The 17104-nt window shown below is 54.6% G+C and overlaps 5 protein-coding genes across 5 annotated transcripts; 1 reads left to right on the top strand and 4 right to left on the bottom strand.

Annotated features, from left to right (window-relative positions):
- Positions 1-166: 166 nt before the first annotated feature.
- On the bottom strand, positions 167-4700 carry BO95DRAFT_445292 (C2 domain protein). Its single transcript, XM_025587114.1, has 5 exons — positions 3972-4700; positions 3876-3911; positions 3444-3818; positions 1897-3384; positions 167-1842 (listed from the first exon to the last, which is right to left on the bottom strand). The coding sequence occupies exons 1-5, from the start codon at positions 4281-4283 to the stop codon at positions 277-279; spliced, it is 3777 nt and encodes a 1258-aa protein (XP_025439812.1). The 5' UTR covers positions 4284-4700; the 3' UTR covers positions 167-276.
- A 922-nt stretch (positions 4701-5622) lies between these two features.
- On the top strand, positions 5623-7265 carry BO95DRAFT_419073 (uncharacterized protein). The gene is made up of 2 exons (XM_025584477.1): positions 5623-6033; positions 6118-7265. Exons 1-2 carry the CDS (start codon positions 5895-5897, stop codon positions 6966-6968), a joined length of 990 nt encoding a protein of 329 aa, XP_025439811.1. The 5' UTR covers positions 5623-5894; the 3' UTR covers positions 6969-7265.
- A 2293-nt stretch (positions 7266-9558) lies between these two features.
- On the bottom strand, positions 9559-10706 carry BO95DRAFT_419068 (NAD(P)-binding protein; the record flags this gene model as incomplete). The annotated part of the gene is made up of 1 exon (XM_025584476.1): positions 9559-10706. The coding sequence occupies exon 1, from the start codon at positions 10585-10587 to the stop codon at positions 9559-9561; it is 1029 nt and encodes a 342-aa protein (XP_025439810.1). The 5' UTR covers positions 10588-10706.
- Positions 10707-10958: 252 nt separating this feature from the next.
- BO95DRAFT_516530 (terpene synthase family protein) lies at positions 10959-12241 on the bottom strand (the record flags this gene model as incomplete). The annotated part of the gene is made up of 4 exons (XM_025591827.1): positions 11952-12241; positions 11847-11878; positions 11461-11771; positions 10959-11376 (listed from the first exon to the last, which is right to left on the bottom strand). The coding sequence occupies exons 1-4, from the start codon at positions 12226-12228 to the stop codon at positions 10959-10961; spliced, it is 1038 nt and encodes a 345-aa protein (XP_025439809.1). The 5' UTR covers positions 12229-12241.
- A 2336-nt stretch (positions 12242-14577) lies between these two features.
- Positions 14578-16579, bottom strand: BO95DRAFT_466088 (cytochrome P450; the record flags this gene model as incomplete). The annotated part of the gene is made up of 8 exons (XM_025589183.1): positions 14578-14743; positions 14805-14965; positions 15036-15470; positions 15534-15609; positions 15675-15740; positions 15797-16076; positions 16141-16272; positions 16360-16579. 8 exons carry the CDS (start codon positions 16577-16579, stop codon positions 14578-14580), a joined length of 1536 nt encoding a protein of 511 aa, XP_025439808.1.
- Between the last annotated feature and the right edge of the window lie 525 nt (positions 16580-17104).

Here is a 17104-nt window from a genome sequence, read left to right as displayed (position 1 = left end):
CATTTGCATGAAGGTTGATCGGTAGATAGGCGGAGATGGTTCTGCTTGGCTACCAATTAGGTACATACTGTATGTAGATGCTTAGTGAGGGATTTATCTACCCCACTAATCACCAAATACATAGAGCCTGGCTATTATCTACACTGCGTATGCCTTCAAGTTATAACCATAGTCGTGTTCTCATTGATTAATACCCATCCCTTAACTCCATACTATACGTGCACAAGTAAATGGTCAACGCAAAAGAAACAAGTAGAGATTGTACAGTACAACCCGTCAATTACCCGTCTCGGTCTCAATGTCCGGTTCCCGACCCGACAAATCCCCCGTGAACTTCATCTTCATTTTCCGTAAAGCATACTTGGTCTCGTCGCGCGCGAACACCGCGTTGCGGACGGGGCGCCACTGCATCATCCCCCGCTGCTGGCGCTGTTCGCTGCGCTGCTCGGCCTTGCGGAGGACCTCGTTGGTGCTGGAGCGACTGGGCCCGCTGCTCGTGCTGGCCGTCGCGGTGGTGTTGGTATAGTTGTCGGACGAGCGACGGAGGTTGTTGTTGACGTCGAAGTTGTCGTCGTTATTGTTGGCAGTACTGCTGCTGTTGCCCAGAGCGCGTTGCTGCTGTTGCGGTTGCAGGGAGTTGTTGATCTCATGGTCCCCGTCGTCATCGGATTCGCTCTCAGAGGAAGAGGAACTGCCTGGGTGAGTCTTGGTATTCTCCTCCGCGTGCATGGTCCCGTAGGCTGTCGCCTCGACGCGCGGGGGGTTGTGCGGATCGTGCGGCGGGGTCTCTCTGCCTGGTTCAGCGACCTGTTTGCCGTACTCGTTGAGGAAGGCACTGGGGTCCTGGCCGAAGGCGCCGCTCCAGTCGTACCCTTGCTTGTCGAGCCAGCGCTTGCGCTCCCGGGGGTCCGCGTGCTTGAGGATGTCGCGGCCATCCAGGAGGGACTGCTCGTGCAACTCTTCCACTTCTTCGGGCACCGAGGCGGAGATGTGCGGCGAGCGCACCCCCTCGGCAATGCACGCTTCCCATGTCTCAAAGGTCTCGCGCGAGTTGCTGTCGACCACGAACCGCTCGTGCGAATCGTCAATGCCCGGCGTGAAGCGGCCGGTGAAGCGCAGGCGGCCGATCTCGTGAAGGTCTTCCAGGCCGGGCGACTTCTTCGCCTCCCAGTTTTGCTCGGTGATGTAGTTCTGCGTGAGCCGCTTGCCGTTCTTGGTCGACCAGATGGGGATGTCGATCTCGGTGCTTTCGTTGTCCACCAGGTGCTGCAGCCAGAAGACGGCGTATCCGGTGGCGTGATGCTTCTTTTGGGCGTGGAATTCGAAGACTACGGGAGAGCGGTAGCGATGCTTGACGGGAAGACGGAGGCTGCGGCGGAATTTCTCATCCGAAAGGTCGAAGCTGAGGTTGTTGTTCTCGTCAACGGAGCAAACGTGCTTGGTGATCTTGCCGCTACTGCCACCGGTGCGGAGCTTGATCTTGCAGCGTTGATTGAAGTTCACAGTGGTGAGCTTCTCGGAGACGAATTCGAAGGTGCCTACGTCCCAGCCTAGCATTTGAGGTGGGAGGCGAGTCTCGACGGAGCGGAACAGAATGGAGATGCGGATGCGTCCGAATCCGATCCCGCCATCGAGAGGGTACCATCTAGTCACTTGCGAGCTGGTTTGCAGGAGGTCAGAGATCTTAAGAGGCACGACGCCCAGGATGGGATCGTGCTGGCGGTAACGCTGGTCACGCACACCGACGGTCACAAATGCGGATCGCCAATCACGAATGAATCGCTCGGTTCCGGCGTTGAAAATGGGCTTGGAGCTCAAGGCTTTGGCGCGCGTGCGGTAGATCTGGAGTTTCTTAGTCAATGGTTTATAGGTGTTTTTCGATGGTCAAAAACATACCAGCTCGTCGTTGAGAATAATCTTGCAATAGCTCGTGGGCAGGTGACTGCCCTCTTCCTCGGTATTGTCGCCATACGGTTTGGCTGGCTCGTACTCGCGACCCTTGCGGTTGCCCTCGCTACCCTTGACATTGTTGATCTCCAGGTTGACGATCTGATGGACGACAATGCTAATGATACCGCTGGGCCACAACGGATCAGGAGGAGTGTGAGTGATGGCGTCCTCCTCCTCGCTGCTAATGACGCCCTTCTCGTCCTGGAATTCCTGAACATCTCTGAATTGCTCGGGAAGGTCCTTCTTCTTGCCGTCGGTGCGCAGCTCAGCCCTGAGTTTCGGTTTGCCGAAAAAGCCCACTTCCCAGTGCAGCTCTCCCGGCATCTCGCTGCCTTCGTTCAGACCCTGTAGTTTGGAAACCTGCGCATACATCTTGCCTGGATGCTGGATCATCTTCCGAATCGGAAGTTCCACCTTGCCGACAATGTCATCGGCAGTCGTGCGGTCCGAGTCCCAGAGTTCAACGCTCAGACTTTCATCCGCCTTGATAAGCTCAGGAGTAACCAGCAAGGCGGCAGTTTCCTCCCAGACTGGGTTCAGGTCGTCTGTTATCACACGGGTGCAGTACATGGGCTTGCCATACTTCGAGAAAGACAGGTTGATATAAGGGTCGCTGCCACCACCGTAGCTGCCACGCCGATCTTGCTTGCTCAGACCGATTGCGCGGTGGATACGCACCCACATGACACCCAAGGCCTGCGTCTCCTTGACGATATCGTCCCCCTTGAGCAGCATGCTAAGATCCATGGTCATAGACTTGGGGGCTGCGAACAGACCGGCGGCTGTGGCAATGGCATAGTTGACAAAGTTGGAGATCAAGGGCAAGTTGAGAATGTTCACTCCTCCTTTGACCATTGGCATACATCCAGCCTTGACGTGTGGGAGGCCAACCAAGCTGAACGTCACGTCCTTCACAAAAGGAGCCTCTGGCATCATCTGAAATCTTGCACGCACAGTGCCCACCAACTCAGTCAATTCCACAAAGACAGGGAACGGCACTCCAAAGAGGCCTTTGACTCCGAGGTAGAACACAATCTGCATGTGCATGTTGCGCGCCTTGGACGAAGTAGTCTGACCACTTGGCTTGGCATGGTAGGCAAAGGATGCTTCGATATTGTAATAGTCGCCACCTTCCTCTGCGGCGGCAGCTTCCTGAGGGTCTTTGTTCTTTACATTCTCCTCGTGCACTTGTTCCTTGAGCTGCTTCACGTGATCGTCGGGCAGTGCGCGAAGACTCAAAATCCGAATCGGATTGTTGCCCTGGTCAATCTCTGCGATGCGGACATTCTCGACCACCCCCGGCGCTGAAGCTTGCATAATGTCTTCGATAGTGTCGGCGACGGGAGATAGCATTTCGGGATTGATCAAACCCCAGAACACCCCAAGGAACGAGTTCAGCCATTCAACGGATTCCGGAAGAAGGTTGGCGGTCGCCTGGTCCTCTCGAGTTAGTATGTCCACTTGACACTATACGGATGCGAACGTTCTCGTACCATTTGGCCCCGGATCTGCTCACTGCTCCATTCCATTTCCCGGCCACTGCGAATCACCTCTTGCACCCACAGCCACACACCGCTCGCGATGCAGAAACTGAGGGGAAGTAGACCCCACAGCGATCCATTGAAGATCCGACCCAGGAAGACAATACCCGCCACTATACCCAGACATAGTCCAATTCCTCGTCGTTCCAGCTGATCGAACATCGGCTTGTAGGTGACCGTAGGGGTGGGGTGGAACAGAACGTTGGTTTTCTCGCCATGGATAGGAACATCGGAGGTGGTGCCCTCTGCGATGGGATCTGGCGGTGCGGTGATATCCTGATTCTCCTTATATTGTGAAAGGCTCTGGTCTGGGGCCGTTTTGACCTCCTGCGCTGGTATCAGTATTTGCATCCATCCTCCGCTGCAATTGGGGTGTTAACTCACAGTTGGTTTTCCGAGGTTGGCATTAGGAACTACGAGCTGTAACAGAAGTTAGAGAGACATTTCCTCACCCTTGCTAACCGTGCAAGGGAGACATACCTTAGGATCTTTCACCGCATCCATTGAGTCTTCATCCAAGTCTTCCACCTCGATTTCCTTGCCCGTGGTAGGATCGGTAACCATGCGCGTCTTTCCGGTGGTCTCCCGGGGTTTGTGAGGCATCTCCTGGTTCTGAGCCTCGCGCTCCCGCTTCCTGGCCGCCAGGGTTTCTTCATGAGCCTTGCGTTCCTGCTTGTCATGCTCCAAACGGTCCATGAAATGGCTGATGGTCGGGACCGGGTTGCCCCCGCTCCAGTGTTCTCCCATGCGATGGGTTTTGGGAGATTCCCTCCCGCTGGTAGCCTGGGCCATGGTCGCGTGTCTTGCTTTTGCTCTTTGTGTGCTCTATTGTATGGAAGCGCGGATCAATCAGGAATTGTGGATGAGATAAGAGGAGGGTGGTTCCAGGCTATCATCCCCTAGCTTATTCCAGCTACGACCTGTGGGTGATTGAACCTAGAGTAGAGGAGATATAGCGTCGAAATGCAATGAGGAAGAGAAACCAAGGTAAATTCAACGAAGAGTAGCAATCGACGGTGGTGAAGAGGTGAAGAGGTGAAGTCACCTTCGTGCTGCACTACGTCATAGTGGAGAGAAGCAGCCAAGGCCGATCAGCCAATCGATGGGCGACGCGTCCGGGCATATGCTGGATATTTTGGGGAAGACCAGCCTTACTGCAGTGCAGTGCCCACCTTCCCGGGGGGGATCCAGATCAGTCTCCATTCACTGTGGTGACTGGTGGTGGTAGTGATTGACAGCTCTCTACTCCGTACCTTGGTTGTTTACCTGGAAGTGTCTCTCTTGCTCCGTCATGGCTCTCGGCGGAAGGCTGGGCTTGGCGCGAGAGCGGACAGCCTCCGGTCGAGTAGTAGAGAACCTTTGAGGAGTGAGTTGATTAGAACTCATGGTACTACGAGATTGAGAGCGCACTGAGGTCTCATGCGCTGCTATACTCGGATACTGGTTATAGAATATAGGTATAGACCATCGAGAGACGATAGGAAATCGACGAGGATGCCTCTGCTCGAGCATTATTGGCATTATTGTCCCTTATTGTCCCGGACAGACAACCAGACAACATGATGTCACTTCCCGCTCGCTCTCTCTGTGCTGACATCGGATCAACATCATTTCCACCATCTCTGTCGACCCATTGCATGCACGGATTGGTGGCTTGGTATTGCCTGGCATTTGGATCATGGAGTGTGGTGAGTCTAGTGCAAGGATGAGTGCGTCTACATGCGAGTGCCACAGCCGACGGGTGGTTGCATGCTGATTGCCAGTATCAGCGTAGAAAGCGGCTATCATTATGGCAATTTCGGATCATTTAACACTTGCTCGTTCTAAGCCTTACAGATATTGTCATGCCTCGTAGATATTGTTGAGAAGAGCTGGGTCGACGCTGTTGCATCTCCGCGCGACCAGTAGGATGGTACTAATATTCCGTGTTGACAAGCTCTTGGCCATGGTTCTAGATTCTCTGCGGCTTCAAACCCCTCCATAGAACATGTCTATGTCAGGTTGATGCTCATCAACGCCTGCAGGCCAGTTCTTCGTATTGTTGGTCGAGACCGGGGAAGGCGGCCGAGTGAGACGGGCTCCACCGCCCGCCAATGAGACTGCCGCTTCTGCGGCGCCGACGTGACCTCTCGGCTTCCATCATCATTCAACTTCAACCAACGATTTGGTATACGCCAGTCTCGACTCGCTCTTGGGTTTACATTCCTACCCCAGGGTACCAGGACTACTACGACTGTATACGAGAACTAAGACAATCTGACACATCCTCATTGAGTCAAACGGACGAACGGCCAAACCGGATAGCAAACGCTCAACGATCCATCACCCACAAAAACAACAACCATCATCATCACCACCACCACCACCACACCTCCTATTTGCGGTGTTTCAGCCCGTCTCAAAATGTCCTCCGCAGCCGAGGAGTCCCCGGCTCAGCGAGCTGCTCGCCTGCGCCGTGAGCGTCGCGAAGCCAAGATCAAGGAAGGAGGTGCCGCTCGTCTCGAGAAGATCACCAACTTGAGTGGACGGCCCCCGGCCAGCGGTATGTCGCTGTTTACCACCGCCACGCCCTACCCATGGTTATCAACACACAGGCGAAGGACATAGCTGAGCTGACTCTTCTCAGTCCATGAGGTACCCTCACCATCGCCCAGCCCGCAACCCGAATTCCTATCACAACACACAGCACCGCCGCCACCAGCGCCAGTCTTTCCGACCACAGCCCCAACCCCGGCCCAATCCCAAACCAACCCTCCCACCTTCCCCGACCACTCCCAGGCGGAACCCGAACTCGACCCCGAGACCCTCCAAGCCCAACAAGAACTCTTCCGTGCTCTGCTCCGCCAACCGGCGCCCTCGCCCAACCCACAACAGCAACTCCGCGGTCCCGGCGGCGCTGCCGCCCCCAACCCAGCCGGCGACCTGCTCGGCCTCGACGCGCAAGACCCGACGCTCAAACTGCTCAACTCCCTCATGGCCTCCAGCTCCGGCGGCGGCGGCAGCGGCAACCCGCTCGAGAACATCAACCTGGCGGACCTCGGCCTCGGCGACGGCAAGGAGTCGTCCACCGACCTGCTCACCAACCTGGGCCTGCCGCCGTTCCTGGCCAACCTGATCGGCAACGCCATGCGCAAGAAGACGGACGCGGAGAAGCGCGAGATCATGGTCTGGAAGGTGGTTCATTTGGTCTTCGCCGCCGTCGCGGGGCTGTACCTGCTCTTCGTGCTGGGGTCGGCCGTGAGCGTGTACGGGCGGGCGCCGCCGGCGCCGGCGACGGCCCAGGATCCGTTCACGGTGTTCATGACGGGGGAGGTGGTGTTGACTGGGGCGCGGGCGCTGTTGCGGTCGCGGGAGCAGGGGGGCGGGGTCGGGTTGGGGATGGGGGTGCAGCTGGTGCGGGATGTGATGCGGGACGGGAGCTTGGTGGTGTTTTTATTTGGGCTGGCGTCGTGGTGGTATGGAGAGAGATTGGTCTGAATTGCTTGTTTGTGGCAGAAGACGTTCTGGGATATAGGCTAGAATGACTAGAATTGTGGATTGTCTGTATACACGTGTGTGATCACTTCAATGGACAGTGAGTGTCGTGCACCCTGGTCGAATCGAAGCCATAAGCCATATGAGAGCACTGCTACTGCCACAGACCGGTCTTGCGAGCGGCTACTCCCCCAACCACGCTGTCCACCACTGCCTACTGACCGATAAGTTAGTGTAGCCCATGTCTCCGACACTAGCTGCTTAGTGCTCATACCAGGCTCACTGTATAAAGGAGTACGGAGTAATACAATTGCATCCCCAGGACCCGAACCTCCAACGGTCCACCCACTCACCCACCCACCAGCAACCAAGTAATCTAATCTAAACTTCGGTCCCCCCCCCCCCTTTCCCGCAGGCAAATCCAACGCAGAACTTATTGATCCTGCACCGACCCCCATCAAACCAATCCTTAGACCTGACCACGTGCATCTCCCCTTACTGCAATTTGCATGCAGGCTAGAGCATGCACATTCCACTCTGAATCTTAGAAACTCCCAGACTAGTACAGTACACCCACCCCAGGAGTCCTGGGCAGTGGACAGTGGACAATGGATGGTAGGTGCCTAGGCTCTCAACAGCGGCAGGAGATACTCGTAAGACAATCAAACTACCTAGTAAAACCCTAGACTACGTAGACTACTGTAGCCAACACACACACACACACACAAACCCACTCCTCCCGCCCCGCCCATGGGGATATCCAGCCAGCTCCGTCAATTGGAACTGGAACACACATTGGCTACGCGCCTCCGAGCACACACACCCTAACAACCTCCAACCCCGCCCTCAGGCCTTGAACCAGATCCGCCCGCCCACCAACCGAAAGCAACCCGGCCGGTGGCCAGTGGGGAGCCCGAGCCTCGAGCGCAGTGCCTTTCACGCTTCGGCTGTGGCCACCGGACTAGACAACCTACACAGCCGGTCGCGGATTCGCGAGGAGGGGGCGTATCAAGATGATCGTAAGGTCAAGACATGCTCCGTACTTAGTCTGGTACTGACTTTCATAGTACTATGGTGAGCGGAAGCGGATGGTAACTGAAGTTACGTAGGAGACGCGGAACTTGGTGAGCTGCCTACGGATTAGCACGCATAGATATAGATCGGGACTTGGCCGAAGCAGGCAGGTCCTTTCTCGGGCCCGGGACGGTCGTCAGCGGGAAACGGGGCCTTTCGTTGAGGGAGATTCTGACGTGGCGTGGCATGGTTTGGGGGTTTCTGTCAGATTGGCTTGTCTCCTTTCATTAATATTGTGGGAGTCCGTGCTGGGACTGAGGAGGTGGCGATCATTTCGGTTGTTGATTAGACTAAGTAACTTACGCAGTGGTTGGGGAGTTAGTGGTTTCCGGTGGAGGATTTAGCCATGCATAACTGCTGCTCCACTGCTCATACCGAAGCAAGCACTAAGTTACAGTTGATAAGCAGTAGTAAAGCGGTCTACATCTAAGAGCGTGGCCAGGAAGAAAGAAGTATACGGTACTGTACGAAGTCGACCTTTTTCGAGGACCACACCCCAACTGCTGCGTGGTCTAGTTGCTGGTAGTCCATCGGGCCAGAGGGGAGACGCTGTCAAGCTTGCCTCCAACCATTTGCCCACCTCATTGATCTAGGGCTGTCAAAAATGTAATAAGGTATGGGTGGAACTGCTCTGGTGCAGGAAGTAAGTTAACACTCAACGTTGCCGTAAATGCCAACTTCAATGCCATTGCCATTGCTTATCCAAATCAAACCGGTGCTGCCGCTTTAAATGTGAGCGAAACTGTGGAGAGAGAATCCTATTCCTGGCGCCCTGGAGCACACGGATCCGTGCCCAGGGCACACGCACCTGGAAAACTCCGGTCGCTCCCGAAGGGCCCCGGCCGGGCTGGCTCGCTGCAGTTGTCTAAACCGTGCGCAGCTAGTAGTTCTAGGATACAATACATACAACATAAACCCAGCCATGGAATGTAAGGCGTGAGTTGCCAACAAGGGCCTTGAATTTGCTCTCCTGCTCTCAGTTCCGGCTGCAAAATGCGTTCAGCGCTCTGGCAATTGTCTAGCGGCGCTTCAATCAACGAACTGATGGACTAGTCGTGATGAGATGGTTAAGGATATGTCGTTCCCTTGGCGGGTTACGAGTATCGAATTTGTGATATAATAGACTACCTCCCCCTCCCAACCGCTCACCACTCACTATGTTCGCATGATCTGAATATAAATCCCGCATTGGTGGCTTACAATAGAGCAATCTGTGATTCAAAAAGTAGAAGCCTACGCCAAGCCTGTCAGGAAAGTATCATAGTATAGAAGCAGAGCTTCGGGCTGCAGCATTGTTGTCCTGCACATGTAAACCCCGCTGGAAGTTTAAGTGAGCTAAGTTAGAATCCCAGGATAGACTGAATTCATCTGACTATCTAGCTCTAAGCAGCAAAAGAGCAAAGAGGTCGTCCAAAGGCGCTATAGCAAAAACAGGAGTCTGATCTGACGAAATCCATCGCTCCTAAGCCTCATCCCAGTATATCGAAGCACCGAAAAGTCAATCTCCATAAATCGGCAACTACAAATAATCCCTTGTCCGCTCCTCACACCACTCCCAGAACTCCCTCGCCCGCCCGGAGCCCCCCTCCTCCTCCGCCGCCAGATGCCGGGCCAAGCCCGGCGCCACCCCCGGATGGATGCGGCCCCAGGGGATCACATACGCGCCGTTGTTTTCGGGGCGGTCGAGCTCCTCGGCGAGCGCCGCGTACAGCACCGTGGTCGCCGCCAGCGCCGGCTTGTGCAGCAGCGGCCACGAGAGCAGCTTCATCCACCGCGCGTTGCGGAGCAGGTTCGTATTGGCGGCCCCGGGGTTCTGGGCGACGCTGACCAGCGGCGAGGAGGCCGAGGCTGAGACCGAGCCGCTCCCGTAGCGACGTGCGAACTCCACGCTGAGGAACCAATTGCCCAATTTGGAGGTCACGTAGTTCCGGACGGCATCGCGCGGCGGGTGCTGCAGCTCTGAGAGCACGATGCCTTCCGGGGGCGCGGAGAGTTCGGCGACTTGGCTGCTGGTCCAGACGACGCGGGGGGCGATTGGTTTCGAGGGGGAGTCGGAGCTTGCAGCAGCAGCAGCAGCAGCAGCAGCAGCCTTAAGGTGCGGAAGGAGGAGCTGGGTGAAGAGAAACGGGCCCAGGCAGTTGGTCGCGAGTTGGAGCTCGATCCCTTGGGCTGAAACGCTGCCCAGCGGCGGCTGCGAGACCCCGGCATTGTTGATCAACAGGTCCAGTCGGGTTTCTCGGGCGGCAAAGGTTTCGACGGCGGATTTGATGGTGGTCAGATCGTCGAGATGGAGCGAGAGGTAGTGCAATTGGCCTTTCGTCGTAGTTGTAGCCGTAGCTTGGATTTGGTCGATGGCGGCCTGGGCTTGGGATTCCGATCGGCCCGCTATGTAAACCGTGGCTCCTTTGCTGTATAGCATGTTCACGAGTTCCAACCCAATCCCTGAGGAACCACCGGTCACGATGATGATTTTTCCTTGCTGCGAGGGCACGTCGGCCAGGGTGAAGGTCGGGCGTGGGGGGAAGAATTGCGAGAATTGGGCCCCCATCTTGTTTTCTTGTTTTGATGAGATATGATATGGGTTTCTTTGATGCGATTTGTAGATAAAATAAAGAAAGAGATGGCCAGGACAGTAATGCAGTGTGTAAAAAAGAGAGTGCGTTAAAGTAGATAGTTTGGTTCAGCGACGGGGGAGCGACTAGGGTTTATGTACTATTGACTTCCTCCCTCCCCCAGTAAACTACTAGTAGTACCCTCACTAGTACGGAAATTAGCGGAGATTACCTTAGTACCATATGATTCTTTGTTCGTTCAAGCTTTCACCTCCCCCTCCCCTTTCCGACATCCAATATTAACATTCCACATCACAATTTGATAACATTCACTCGGATGTATGACTATCCCCATCCCCAATTTGATCTATACCTGGTACCGCGGACAGTAGATACTCCAGACCAAATTCCCCACGTGACTGTGACGCACCGCCTCCAGGTATGCCAGCGTGTCGCGCGACAGATGCAACTGGCGGCGCGCCGCCTCGACGATCCCATCGAACTCGGCGATGTAGCGCCGGATCTCGGCCTCACACACCGCCAGGGCGGCCGCCTCGGACCGGCGATTCCCATGGGCGTCGCCCTCCTGCATGATGACCCACACGGCGTTGAAGACATAATCCACGCCCGCCAGCTCGGCGTCCGCCCGCTCCTTCTTCCACGAAAAGAGATCGTTGGTCAGGCTGATCGCCGCGTATCCCGGCCGGGCCAGCTTCATGCAGACCTCCAGCTCCTCGTCCGGGATCGTCAGCCCCATCCCGAAGGTCAACGTGCCGAACCAGATCCTGCATGTTTTTATCCCCGGTGTTAGTTGCATACATACGTGCACACACAGAGAGAGAGATGAAGGGGTGGTCTGCTCAACTTACAGCTCCCCTGCATCGATAATCCGCATGGGTAAGTACTCGGCCAGCGTTTGGGCGGGACGGACGCGACTGCGCGACGCCAGCTGGAGGAAGGTCGACCACGCCTTCATGGAGGTGACGGCCCGCGGCTTGTCGATGGTGAGCATCTCCTGGAAGACTTGCGCCTGCAGCGCGTTCGCTCGCGAGGCTGTTGTTTCTGTGGTTGTGGTGGAGGAGGAGGAGGAGGAGGAGGATGCTGTTGCGGAGGATGGGGATGGCTGCTCTCTTTGGTCGACACCAAATGAATCGACCATCTCATTCGATCGGGTAGGATCCTGATGGGAGCCGTGCATTCTTTAGTCTCTCTTGGCTCTCTGCTCCGCACTGCTTGGGGGAGCCGGTGGACATACGCGGTCATGGTCGATCAGCTTCTCCATTTCATCTAATCACGACTGCTATCAGTATGCGAATCGTGTAAAAGCGAGACGGAGGCAGGAATGCGGGAGGGAGCTTACCATCGTAGAGGAAAGCGAACTCATTCGCATAGGAGATTACCTCGAGACGCTCCGGCAGACACTCGGGGACGGTCACCTGCATGAAGCTGTACCGGGGGCCCAGTCCGCCGTGGTAGCGGTCAATGGGCCCGACGAGCTGGTTCCAGTCGGCCTGAGCCCGCAGCGCGCCTTTGGTCTCTCGGTACCCATCCCGGTGCACGCGCAGGGGGATTCCGTTCGCCAACCCACGGTCGTCGTAGGCATTGGGCTCCTCTAAGTATGAAAACTGATACTTCATCCTGGACGGGGACACAAAGAAACCGAAAAAAGGAGTTTGTAGGGCTTGCTGTGTGAGAGATAGGCTGAGGGGCAGTTCCGGCTTCTATATCTATACTATAAGAGGGGCGAAATTGGTCTGAATGGCAATGACAGACAAGGACATACACTCACAGAGAGAGGACCTTCGCTTGGCCAGAATATGGAAGGATACCCCTCAATTGCCGTTTTATGTCCTCCGTCTCCTCACCAGATGGCCAGCAGCAGCTGCAGCATCAGTATGAGCCTCATCCCCCCTCCTTTCCCCTGGGGGCCGGATATCTTGTTCGATCAGACAAAAGTCCACGGGTATTGTAGGATAGTCCACACATCTCCTTCAGTCACGATGTCAGGCCATAGTCACGGCTGTTGATATCCGTAAGGACAGTGTACACGGCCACCCGCACCTGGGCAAGCTATCAGTATCTTTCAAACCAGGAAAACCGGGCTGGATTGCGTGTTTGTTGGTATACAAGGCTTACAGCGGGTGAGGACGAGAGGACGCCTTGTGCAAAACGTACAGTACCGTACAGTACATGCTGTCCAGTACCACATCTGTTACATCCGTACTGTATAGTACATAACTTCGAAAAAAACTACAAGTACTGTATGTACTTATAGTAGAGTAGAGCCGCCACAGCCACCCAAGCGTTATGCAGTAAGCGAAGCAAAAGTCGGTCCCGTCCTTCCCGGAGATCGATAGGGTAGGTAAGTGAGGTGCTGTACTACTGGCATGTTACAAGCTTAACTACGGACAACAGCACTGCCGCATGCATGAATCTCAATATCCCGTCCGTAGTCCGTCTTTGTCCCGCAGTCCAAGACGGGAAGGAAGTTCGACCGTGTGCAGTATGCAGTAAAGATTTGAAAAGTAAGCACTAGACAGGACTGACCACCTACGCAGTTCCGTTTATTCAGTAGATGGATGGATAAGGTAAGCACTAGAGATGACCATAGTGGGGACGAAGTACTAAGTAACTTAGCCAGCGTGTTCATTGTTGTTGTTTATTCCACTTATTCCAAGTCATATCTTATCCGTCCCGTCCCGTGAACTGTGCACCACTGCAGTGCCGCGCTAAGCAACAGCAACAGCAACAGCACCAATGCCAACAGAACTTCGGCCCCCAATCACCGGCAGGATTTTGTCTCGCTTAGCTGGTGGCTTGACTGTGGATTGGTCGATATTCACAAAAATGTCTTTCCTTTTGGCCCCCAATGTAGCTCTGGACCATAGGATCTGTCATTAATGATCCCTGCTTTGGCTGGACCTGCACTTTGGACTTATTGATCAACTGCCTGTTTAGTAGTTACCGGTATGTATATGGCCCCATTTATCGCGATAAGGCAACCCCTCCCCCGGAGGATTTTAGGGAAGAGAATTCTAATCATCCTGCTTTAAGATTACTCAGTATAAGAAAACGAAAACGAAACAAGAAGCAAAGAAAGATAGCATAGACAAGTGATACAAGTTCTACAATCTCTTCAAGTTACTCCCCATTCCCGTAACTCTCCGTCTCTCCATGGCGCCTGTTCTTAAGAGGGATTGGTATGAGCGCTGAAGCATCTAGAGCGATTATCCTGCTGCACTAAGCAACATACATTGGACCTGCTGTACTGTATATCTCCCGATAAGTTACATTCTGTACCTCGATTCTTGCCTTGTATTTCGTTCATCTGCAAGTATGGCATTTGCCATTGCCCCACTACGGTACTATTGCCGCAGCAAGGCTCACTGTTACTATAGCCGCATGCACTATTAATCACGTACCCAGGGGGTTTGGGGGGCAAAGGGACCGCCTTACCCCGCTTACTGCATCAATTTGGTTGGTCTTTAGGAACATTCTTCCAAAACATGTTAGCTAAGTGACATCTGGACTACTCGATCCGGTTACAGTGTGTCTTTCATCAAGGGTGGGCTGTGTCTTCCGGGTATTAGTGGTCCCCGCTGGAGTTACTATAATAGTCTAGATCCTTCAGTGATCCTTTGAACTTGTATGCAGACTTGTGCAGTAACCCCATCCTTTGCAGCGCTTAAAACTAATAAACAAACACAACCAGTGACAGTAACCCATCCCCGAGGATATTTCAATTGCCCTGTGCATTGATGCACTGCATTAAATGGGGGCTGCGGTCTGAAGGGTACTCTAGCTTCCATTTGCCGGGTTACCCGGATTGAACTGTAGTATATTGCGAATTTTCGGACTCGATGATGATGGTTAGAATACAGAATCAGCGCGAACATAGCGGGAAATCCAAAGGAGACAGAAAATAAGAACCGAAAAGAAAACAGCAGCAAAGAAAAAAAAAAAAGAATGCCGAACATCCAACGCAATCAACGAATCAAAGCCCTCACGCCTTTAGTCGTGACCTTGGGGAGCGGGATCATGAAATCGTGGGCCTGGATCACATCCGTCTCATCGGTCTCGTACAGCTCCAACTTGGGGCCGTTCGGCCGGTACAAAACGGCCAGGATGAGAGACATCTCGGCCATTGCCAAGCTTCTGATGTATTAGCTTCGAGCCTCTTGTTGGGATGCCAGGGGAGGGGAAATAAACGTACTTTTGACCGAGGCAGTTGCGCGATCCGCGGCAAAATGGCACATACTGTTGTATCATGGCCGGGGTGACATTCTCGACCCAGCGCTCGGGACGGAAGGTCTTGGGCTCTGGGTAGACGGCGGGGTCGGAGTGCATGAAGTAGGCGGACATCCCTACGGGAGTCTGAGACATGGTAGGGTGCTTCTGTTAGCAGTGCAGAGAAGAATGGAATTTGATCGAGACCAGAACGTACCCCAATGGGAATTGTGTAGTCCTTGTACTGAATGGGCAGGTCGGGCGAGATGCGCGGTAACCGGTGCATGACGCCGTAACTGAGGCGCAGGGACTCCTTGATGATGGCCTGCAGGTACGGGAGACGCTCCAGCTCCGCCCAGCTGGGGACCCGGTCGGGCCACTCCGCCATCGGCTCGCGCAGCTCGTCCTGCAGCCGCGCCTTGATGGCCGGGTTGGAGAGGATGTAGTAGGAGGCGAAGCCGATGGTGCGCGCCGTGCTGGCCGTCCCGCCGCCCAGCAGCACCTGCGCCTCCTTGGCCAACCGCTCGGGCGACCGTTCGGAGTCCGGCATATCGCTGTCCGCGACGTGGTGGAAGAGCGAGGCGCTGCTGTATCCTTGCTGTTTCAGAGACTCCTTGTTGTTGAGGATCCGCTCGATGTTGCGGAGCGCGACCTGCATCGGCGAACATGTTAACTTATATTGAAGCAAGGCAGGGGCAATTGGGGCAGGACTTACGGCTTTGAACGTGTTGAAGACTTGCCCCTGTGGGAAGGCCTTGAGCAGGAAACTCTCTGGGATAAAGCTCACGAGCCTGTCATGCATCGCTAGGTCAGCGGCAGACACTCTTCCGCAAATAAATCTTCGCTAGACACTTACTGCACAATCCACGGAAAGCCGGTAAACAGCGGGATCGACCGCACGAGGTTGTGAATGAGATTATACCTGCAACCAATTCGGATCAGTCACCGAAAATCACACGTTCAGAAGAGCGGCTCTACCAGTCCGGTGCAAACAAGGGATCATCCAGGAACTCGTTGCCAGCATCCTCGCGGTCCAAGCAGATACGCCCAATGATGTCGCCCGAGAAGGCGGAGAACGCATGATCCAGTCGGATCACCGTGTGCGTGCCCTCGTATTCGCGCAGGCGTGCCTCGAGCTTGAGGGCGACTTCCGCCAGCATATCCTGCAGCCGGGTGATCCCCATACGAGAGAAGAAAGGCTCGAGGGGCTTTCTGCGCTTGCGGTGCAGGTTGTGGTCCACAGTCAAAAGATGCGAGCCTAGAATTCATTAGACTCGGCCTGGAAGGGAATTGCATTTGAAAATACAGAACGGCATGCATACCGTCGAAGTCAATGCCTTTGCAGAACACGTCGTAGTGGCTCGTGCGGCGCTTGCTCTCAGTGACATAGATCTCATTGTAGAACTCGGGATCATGAATAGACAGTTCGTCGGGGTTGATGCGCACAATGGGTCCTGGACAGGAAGAGTTCTCTCAGCACAAAATTCTCTTTTTGCCGCGGGGTGCTGCATCCGAGGGGACCCCGCAAACACTGCACATACCATAGACTTGATGCAACCGCTCGATCTCAAAGATATATTTGCCTTGTTTCCAATAATCAAAGTAGAACTCATACCAGCCGCTGATGGCGGCAAGTTTGGGCCCGGGAAACCTGGCCAGTGGAGAGAAGTACAGTCTGTAGATCGCGATGTATCCCCAGTACGTGAGGACCAGAGCGGCCGCAGCGGCCAGGGTCACTGGTGTACTCGCGATGATTGCCATTGAGTCAATAGAAAGATGAACTTGAACACTTAGAGCAGCGAGCCACATGGAATGTCTCGGTCACGATTGCTATATAAGAGGGCTTCCCGCAGCCATGCGGCTCTCGGGCATCGCTGGTGCGAAAAGCACCATCATCCTCATTGCATACGCAGAGTGGGTCGTGCAGGAAGCAAGACCCGTTGAGTCTCATCTAACGAACCAGGCAACAGGCAATGATTCTGTCCCCAATCATTAGCGGGATCACTTGGCTATCGTTTGTGCTCGAAGGAAGCGGCGGAGGGAATGGGAAGGATTGAGTCAGTGCTTAGGGATGGATGCCAGGCACAGTAAGCACTAAAGAAATGGGTGAGTATAGTACCTAGGGTGCCTACAGTACCATTGTACATTACGTTACATTACAGTGTAATACAGTACAGTGTATAGTAGAGACCGAGTTTTGCGAGTGGGTATTACAGAAGGTCAAGAAAGCTTGTGATGTGGCTGTTTAAAACAATTTATCAACGCTAGCTACTAGGTAGATGTTAC

The sequence above is a fragment of the Aspergillus brunneoviolaceus genome (assembly GCF_003184695.1).
Source record: "Aspergillus brunneoviolaceus CBS 621.78 unplaced genomic scaffold BO95scaffold_55, whole genome shotgun sequence".
Lineage (NCBI taxonomy): Eukaryota > Fungi > Ascomycota > Eurotiomycetes > Eurotiales > Aspergillaceae > Aspergillus > Aspergillus brunneoviolaceus.
The sequence above is the reverse complement of the archived record's forward strand: the minus strand, read 5'-3'. Positions and strand labels throughout refer to the sequence as shown.

Bases quoted from the DNA above. Each gene is read 5' to 3' on its own strand.
- BO95DRAFT_445292 (XM_025587114.1), bottom strand. From the start codon at position 4,283: ATGGCCCAGGCTACCAGCGGGAGGGAATCTCCCAAAACCCATCGCATG. The intron at 3,819-3,875 runs GTGAGTTAACAC...ATACCAGCGCAG, and splicing joins CCAACCTCGGAAAACCAACT to GAGGTCAAAACGGCCCCAGA. The intron at 3,385-3,443 runs GTACGAGAACGT...CGAGAGGACCAG, and splicing joins AGCAGATCCGGGGCCAAATG to GCGACCGCCAACCTTCTTCC.
- BO95DRAFT_419073 (XM_025584477.1), top strand. From the start codon at position 5,895: ATGTCCTCCGCAGCCGAGGAGTCCCCGGCTCAGCGAGCTGCTCGCCTG. The intron at 6,034-6,117 runs GTATGTCGCTGT...GACTCTTCTCAG, and splicing joins TGGACGGCCCCCGGCCAGCG to TCCATGAGGTACCCTCACCA.